Genomic DNA, 8,617 nt, shown 5'->3' on the forward strand with positions numbered 1-8,617 from the left:
TACTGCAATTTGAAGGTAAAGAGAAATCAAACTATTTTTCAGATTCAAGTATTCTATTGAGCAAACAACTTTCTAAGCACACTGCTCTAGGTACTGTTTCCACTTTAGAAATTATGTATCTGCCTTTTTAAAGTACACAGCTGGCTGTGCTAAAGTACTGGTCTCGTGATTAATTTGATTTCAAGCAACACTTATTTATTGGCAACAACTGTTAGCCTTGGCCAGAACAAAAACAAGGCCATTACTCATCTCCTTCAGAAAACAAACACAAACTATATTATTGGAAATAATACAAGGGCTGCCTGTATCTGAAGTATCTAGTAGAAGTCAGTATTGAAAATAAAATCCTGATTAGAATAACCATAACTCTGCTAGAGACAGTTAAAATTATTCTGAAATTTTTACAAAGTTGTCCACTATGCACCTATAGTTTTGATTAAGATGATTTTTGTTCCACTACTATCACCTCTCTCTAACCTGCAGCCTTTTTTTTTTTTTTTTTTTTAAATTCAAAACACGAAGACCATAAAATTGAAGTAAAATTGAAGTAGTATATAGGTCAGTTCAACAGGGTAGACAGACAACAAACAGGTCTCTTCCTACTTGGCAATTTAAGAATGATATTTGAATTACCCTGCAATCCCGTGATATGATTGAGGAAGACAGATACCTCTACAAATAGTAACATGAAGGAAAAAGAAAAGTAATGTGGAAGAAATTAATTCAAGCCAGGGCTCTGGAGAGGAGAATGACCCAGAAACAGAAAATGCCCAAACTGTTAAAAACCTCAAAGGGCCACACAAAACCAGAGACACCATCTGAGGTGTCTCAGATGCACAGCTAGTTCTCCACTTGACTCATGAAAGTTTATTTTTAAGCCCTGCTTTGACGCAGAACTCACAGCTAGAGCTCTACCAAAACCCAATGGTTAAGCTTGCATATTAACTCATGAAAATTTTTCACATTTCTGCCTTTTATGTTACAGTAATTAACACACATTAGTGAGCACTCAGTTTCAGTGTCTTCTTTATTACTTCTCACTTCAGCAAATTACTAGGTCTTATACAATGACCCATATCACGTTTACTTCAAATGGAGCACTTGTTCTATATTTATGCAATGTGCCACAAAGGTCCCAAAATTCCAGACCCTAGTCCAAAAATTTAGTTGTCTAGTGAAGCTCAATATTAACACTTGTTCCTCAAAGTTACTCAGGCTAATCTCCTGAAATATTTTTAGCCTAGCGGAATTAAGCTCTTCAGTACTAGGCAGAGCCTAGCAGTCAGGACATCATGTCTCTCTGAGAAGCCTGCCAGAAACAATTGAGCCTGGAAACCACTGGTGTTAATAGTAACTTCCTACTGTTTTTATACCCCAAAACTTTTCAGAATCCCAGCAGGTGTGTGTCAGAAAAAGGGGCCAAAAGATTTTGGTATTCAATTCCTATAAATAGCAACAAAACCCCCAAATCACACACTGTTCCTTTGCAAAATAATTTACCTTCAAAGTAATGAATTGCAGATCCTCCAGGAGAGCTGGGAGGGGGAACTCCACGTTCAGGACTAACCTGAAACATGATACAAAAGCCATAATTTAAAAAACTGTTTACAAAACATTAAAAAAAAATCTTCCAGAGAACGGTTCATACACTTTATAATGAAAAACAGCTTCAAGCAAAACTAGCAGGAACTCCATATTGCCAGGCCTAACAGCAAAATTCCAGCCAAAACCAGGAAGTTAAAAAAGCTAGTTCAGTGCTTTTGACTAAAGGGAAGTGATCAGAATGATGACTCCTGTACTGCATGTAACTATGCTAATAACAATCTGTGGTTTCAAAACTGGCATCTGAATCCATTCTTTCCCTAAGACAACAAACACCCGCAGCTCCTGGTGAAACCAGTGAGAGCCTATGTATCCTGAGCACTTCTGAAAACTTTAGCTATTAAGTGCCAGCTTCCCAAAGTCTTAGATATACATTACAATGCTTTTTCATGAGAATAACACAAGAAACGGGATTTGTCAATTGTTCCATGTGAAAACTTAGTACAGTTGTTAGTTTAACTGTCACTGATTGTTCTGTAGCTCAGAAACTACAAAATTATTTTGAAACTCAGTTGTGAAACCAAAATAAAGATCTCTGTATCTGGTCAAACAATGTATTAAAAGACTGTCTGCATATTCAGCCTTAATGCTGTCTTAACTCCACCAAGACCATGAAATCATCTAAGCACTGACTCCAACAGAGAGCAAGTCATACAAACCTGTGAGATGCTAGATACACTGCTAGCCTTTCTCTTTAGTGTTCCTTCTTGACAAACTGTGAGTAGAGAACTGGGAAGAATTGATCTGAAATCATTAAAGGATCGTCGGCGAATTCCTTCAAGCTCCTCTGGAACTCTCAGGGAATGCGGGGGAATTTTTGGAAAAAGCTTTGAAAGGAGAGCCTCTTCTGAATTGCTGTAGCGACCAAAGGCTCGAGAAATTCCTATCAGACAGGGCACTGCATACTTGCATAAATATTCTAGAAAAGAAAAACACATATAACAGTATATTAACAGTAACTTAGAACTTCCTCTTCACAGTTTTGCTACCGCTTCACTAAACTGTTTCAGCCTATTGTGCTTTACAGACTTATTCATGCAAGTAGAGGAAAAACCATTAAGGTATCACAAATTAATACACTTCTGCTTCCATATTTACCAGTCAGCAACAAACAGAATAAATATGTGCTAAGGAAGTTGAAAGAAAAAGCTGCTCACTTTTCAGAAATGATCCTGATAATTAGAAAACACAAGAGAAGTTCAGAGGACAGGAGTTACAAATATAGTAACAATTTTAATAGTACCTTTATCATGCATTTGCGGGGTCTGGCACATTCCCAACAGGAACTGCATTACTTGTAGAATTGCATCCAAAATCTTAAGTAATCAAAACAGACATACAAAAATATCTTTTGGTAAAGACATATCGTTATCTTATACTAGATCACTACAACAAATGAAACTTGCAAATATTAATGTAAGCACCTCTGTAACCAAGATTTTTTCAATGCTGTGTGACTAAAAAAGTAGGTTGCTCTCACTCAGCTTACAGAGCTTCTTTTGTAAAGTCTGCAGTTAGCTGGCAGGTACTAGCAGAATAAAATTGCAACAGTCCTAATCTCAGTATCAAAACTTCAATTCTAAACCTCTGGGCTCAGCAACTGACATCCTCTGACACTCAGAAGTAAGAGCAGACTTATGAATATCTTCTACATGCTTGACTATTAATTAACACAAGCAAAATAATGCAACAGTATATGTTAAAGCAAAAAAATCCCTTTGCAAGAAACGAAGCAGCTGCGGTGTACTCTTCTCTAGACACTTGTCAGTACTGCACCATTGGAGAACTGGGTACTACATCAGCACAAACTTAAAATAAACTCTACCTGCTCTCTGAGAGATGCATCCCTGTAAGCAACGTCTGATAACAATGTTACCAAGCAGAAGCTGAAGTTTTCTGCCACTGGAAGCAAGCCTGCAAAGTAACAGACAGAAATTAAGCCACTTAAGCATTGTTAGAGAGAACCAACATAGCAAGAGCAAATAATAATAAAGCAAGAAGACGTTAAGTTGATTCCCATGTCATACAGTTCTGAGACAGACTGTAGAAAAATATAGTATTACATACAAAATTTAAAAGTATGCTCTAACCATCGTAATTTCACCATGAAATGTTAAAAGAATAATTTTAATAATTAAAAAATTCTCCAGGCTTTCAAGTAATTGAAAAAAATTAGATTATATAGTATTATATAAAAGTATTCTTACATTAATTTTAAGATCTATTAAGGGAGAAGAAATGGTTTACATAGCTACTAAGCATCAAAGCTAAAAGTAGAGTGTACAAATCTCAGGTTCACCTCTGCTGCTCTAACTACTACACAGTCTTCTCCAATTTAGTAACAAAATATATTGAGCATAGAATTATTTGGAAAGTGCAATTTATCACAAAGCAGTCAAGCAAGAAAGCTGGGAGCGATTCAACTTCCTCTTTGCTTCTAAATAAAATCAATATGAAAGGCTGTTGAGTCAGGAGCTAAGAACCTAGCAGGACCTAGCACCTCCCCTTGTACCATGTCCTGAATAACCTTTGTTATTTCTATTTCTCAGCTGGCATTCCATGAGAATGATCAAAAAACCCAAACATCACCTCTGCCTTTCCGTGCATTGCTTTCTTCTATCCATTGGACTTTGGGAAGACCCTTCAGAAGTCGGAGGAGGTAAGGAACCACGTTATCTTTGTGCTAGAGAGGAAAATACTGTATTTAAAATGGAGAAGAAAAGCTGAACCATTATCACCTCAAGATATTTGAGAGATATGGAAAGACTACGTTAGCCGCACACAGAACTCGCTTCTAATAATTACGCCACAGGATTCCTGAATATTGCAAAATTGATTTCAACACAGGCAAATGACAGTAAACCAATTCACTGCTACAAATACAATCTAATGCCAATTCTAGGCAACAGTTCATTCTTTGTAGAAGTTGGAGAAAAAGTTTCCAGAACAGTAATTGACCCCAAACAATTTATTAGTTTACAGCAAGGTCACAAAATAATTTTAAGGCAGCTAGAAATTCAGTGCCAGTCCCAATTCAGTACATGTGATCCATCCCGTGGCCTTATGCAAGTCACTTAACACATCTGTTTAAGACCTCAGCTTCCTAATCTGCAAATCAAAGGATAGCACTTTCCTTCCTCAGAGTTGGATTAATTAATACTAACTGTTGGTTTTGAAAACATCATAAAAATGCTAAGAAATATGAATACAGCTGCCTTATTTAAACTTCGTACTACAAAAACCACAAAAAGGACAACATTAATAATATGCACACAAGCTCTATCGTAGCAAATAGATACTAAGTAGGAGGAAGTTCAGGCCTGATGCAAACCCTAGCAACATTAAATGACTTAAAGTGAGGTCTAATGACTTTGGACCTAGGACTCTGTATATCCTTCCTTTCCTCTGCATGAAACAATACTATGCCCAGAGTTCGAAGGGAAGAGAACCAGCTTGTCATAAACAGGCTGACAGACACAAAAGGGATGCTTGTGTACAATGCAGCCTATGTGCACTGTTTGCCTTTTTATCCTGGCTAGTGCCAGGCATGAAAAGGCCTATTACAAACCTGATGTTCAGGGGTATGTTGGAACATACCCACCATTCAGAAGCATGTGGGGAAGAACACGCAATGACACATATGGTTTGAGCAAATCCTCCTGAATAGCCTTTCCTTTCTCTCCTTAAGCTACGATGACCAAAAAACACGACAGCAGGTTGTCTGTGGCAGTGCCACAACTGCTGTCTATCCCACTCGTCAGTACTGTCCTTGTGCTCTCCTGCCTGCATCCATCTGTTATCTCTGATCTTTTTATTTTATTTTTATGAAGAGTAAATACCAACTTTTCATTCATTGAACAACTAAATTTGAATTAATCCAAAACCTTTCAAGTTAAATAAAGTTAGCCTACGCGGGAAAAGTACCTGAAGGTCAGATTCAATTAGAAAGATTCCTAAAGCAATAACAGCATCTCTGCGACGTTCATCTAACTGGAAAATCCCATGGAAATCCACTGGACACATACAGAGCAGTTTTTGTACCTGAAAAACAGCAAAGGGAAAGAACAGCAGAACAAGACCAAAAGTGTCAGAACAATCCAAGGGAGCAACAGTACATGTGTTAAAACTGACTTTCAAAAATCCACCAGTAGACCTCAGGAAAGCAATGCAAATAGCTCCCAGCTTCTCTCTTATGGAGCAGAGCTAGCTGTCATGTCCATGCCTTAGAGCACCCCAAGCAACAGGCCTGCATAGCACTAATACAATTGCAGATATTTTCACAGCAGAGAAACGAGCTGACAGGCTGTGGTTTTCAAGACTCATTCAGACCTCCTGTGTTTGAAGTGGACAGTAGTCCTTCCATCTTCTGGAAGACAGATGGCCACATTACTCTCCTTTAGTCATCAATCTTAATGAAAGCATCTAAGGGCTAGGAAAGAGGGATGAATGACAGAAACTAGAAAAAGACAGAAAAATTTCAAGTAGATGTCAAACATTTTTACCACAACACGGGTCAATTTAAAAGTTTTCTTCAATACTTGATCAAGCTGTTTGTTTGTTTTCACGTCTCAAGAGAATTTCTGAAACTCTTCAGAGCATCACATTTGCAGAGATCATTCCTGCATCCCTGGTACAAAAAAGCTTTCCTTCCACTGATTCATTGGGCATTTTGGATGTGCAAGAAATATGCAGCAGGCACATATATCATATTTACTCAATTGCTATAAACAAAAACCAGGTGGATGGAACTTTGGTTACAGCTGCACCAATGCCGCCTTCATATATGGCAGTGAACAATAAACTGTCACCTAGCAGAGTATGACTTTTGCTCAAATCCTTTTAACGTAACAGATTAAGTTTCCAGAACTATTATTTTCTCACTACTTACCTATTACTTCACTCCATACCCAGCAAACACACATCTAAAGAATATATCAACTCTCCCAAATACTTTGTTTTCCTATGGAACTGTTAAGAAAGGGAAAATTCAACAAGGATATCGTCTTTTCTAAAAATCTCCTTGATTTTAATATTATCTAAAAAGGACTCTCACAATAAATACCTATGTTTGAATGACCTATGTTTGAATGTCAAGTTACTTCCTATTTAGACAACTCTTTAAACAGCCTGCCTTGAAATTTCTAAACAGAAACACTATTTCCCTAGAGGATTAGAAGAATTTACTGGATGCTCAGTGGAATTTTAAGATTCTGGTCCGTAAACTGCCAGATCTCGTAATTACAAGACATGTAACACAACACAAATAATCCTCTTGCTCAACATAAAATACAGCAGAGGAAATAGAAACTCTGGAAAATAACTTCTGCTGCATGTGTCCCACATCAGGTTAATATGTGCAATAACGTGAGTGAGTAACTTTCACTAGATATGAACTATTAATATCACTTAACTCCTACTGTAGTCTCTCAAACTAAAAAAAATAACAAAAGGGAAGAAAATAAATGCCTGGATATGAGTGAACCAACAGCCAGGCTTAAAAAAATTATTCACAGTTGGCTGTCAGACCAATGGTAGATTTCCAGAACAGAACCAAGAAAAGAAGCCTGCAACAGCTGGCCAAGAACAAGCACTATAGTTTTCATCAGCACAGAGCTGTGCTTTTCAACAATTTAGTCATCGTTCGTTATTGCATAAGGCAATTTAGAAGTTCAATCACTTTGTGCTCCGAGAAGCCAACTCCCAAAACACCAGGCTGTCCCTCTCTCCTCCCCGCAGCAGCGCAACGCTTGACCACACCAGCCGCTCCACGCCAGCAGTGGAGACCCACGAGGGGAACTGCCAGACCCAGATCCCCTTGCCTGGTTTTACATTCAGTAGAGGTTTATCTCAACCAGGCCGATTTTACCTTAAGCTGATTGCATCGCTTGGATTTAACCAGATACGTGGAGTAAAGCAACCAGCCCTAATTAGGCTGAGACTAATTACGCCTGTGAGACCCTGTTCCACAAACTCCGGGGACACGCAGCTGCTGCGAGGACCCGCGCTGCTCGCAAGGACACGAGGGGCTGCTCTGAGGGCACCGGCCGTGGGTGCTGCCGCGGACACCTCCCGCCGCCACCGTGTTTTTGGGTGAAGGTGGGCCCTGGGAGCGCTCCGTGGGCCCAGCAGCCCCCCCCCTGCACACGGGGCCGCTGCTGGCGGGCCGAGCCCGTTCCCGTTCCCACGGCCGCGGGACAGCCCCCACCCGAGGAGAGCTGCGTCCTCCCGGGCACGGGCGGGCACGCCAGGCCCGGCGTCCCACGGGCGCGGCCACAGACCCGCGGGAGCAGGGCAGAAACCCACCCGCGGGCAGGCGCGTCACGGGCCCCCACGCGTGACAGGGCCAAGCGAGGCGGCCCGGGGACCCGCCACCCTCCCCACCCACGCGGCACGACTATTCTCCACAGGAAGGGCCCCGTGCCCCCTTCCTTGCCACGGCACCCCTGATGCCGACCCTTCCACGCAGCTCCCACTCGCGTGACGCCCCTCCGCCCCGCACACACGCGACTGCCAGGCGTGACAACCCCGCAGCCCCCCCCGCGTGACACTCCCACCGGTCCCCACAGACGCAGCCCCCCCCCCCCCCCCCCACGCGTGGCGGCCCCTCCACACACACACGCGCAAGACGCCCCTCACCTTCTCCAACGGCGCCGGGCTCTGCACCGCCAGCGACCGCGCCAGCGACAGCACCGTGTTGAAGTAGAAGCCGCGCGCGGTGCCCGCGCTGCTCCCCCGCCCCGAGCCCGCGGAAGGAGCCGCGGCCGCCGCAGTGGTGGTCGCCGCGGCCGCCGCCGCCGCCGTCGCAGCAGCCGCCGCTGCAGCCGCCACTGCCGCGGCCGCCATGTTGTGAGGGAATGCAAGGGGCCGCCCGCCAGCCCGCCCTGCCCCGCCCCATCTCGCGAGACCACCGCCTCCCGGCGGGATCCCGAAACACCAATCACACCACGAAAATGGCGGCGCCCGCAGCGGCTTCACTGCCGGTGGGTTCCCCGCCCCGCCCCTCGCCTGTGACCCG

The 8,617-nt window shown here is 42.6% G+C and overlaps 1 protein-coding gene across 2 annotated transcripts in view; it reads right to left on the bottom strand.

Annotated features, from left to right (window-relative positions):
• PI4KA (phosphatidylinositol 4-kinase alpha) overlaps nt 1-8,467 on the bottom strand; it is a 64,410-nt gene extending 55,943 nt beyond the window's left edge. For both annotated transcript variants that reach the window (XM_030024105.2, XM_030024104.2), the window contains exons 1-7: nt 8,239-8,467; nt 5,527-5,643; nt 4,192-4,285; nt 3,428-3,516; nt 2,846-2,918; nt 2,262-2,521; nt 1,501-1,567 (exon numbers count right to left, since the gene is read on the bottom strand). In XM_030024105.2, the coding sequence (XP_029879965.1) occupies nt 1,501-1,567; nt 2,262-2,521; nt 2,846-2,918; nt 3,428-3,516; nt 4,192-4,285; nt 5,527-5,643; nt 8,239-8,445 (907 nt within the window). In that variant the 5' untranslated portion in view covers nt 8,446-8,467. The remainder of the gene's footprint in view (nt 1-1,500; nt 1,568-2,261; nt 2,522-2,845; nt 2,919-3,427; nt 3,517-4,191; nt 4,286-5,526; nt 5,644-8,238) is intronic.
• Nucleotides 8,468-8,617: the final 150 nt, after the last annotated feature.

Source organism: Aquila chrysaetos, chromosome 9 (genome assembly GCF_900496995.4).
Source record: "Aquila chrysaetos chrysaetos chromosome 9, bAquChr1.4, whole genome shotgun sequence".
Classification (NCBI taxonomy): domain Eukaryota; kingdom Metazoa; phylum Chordata; class Aves; order Accipitriformes; family Accipitridae; genus Aquila; species Aquila chrysaetos.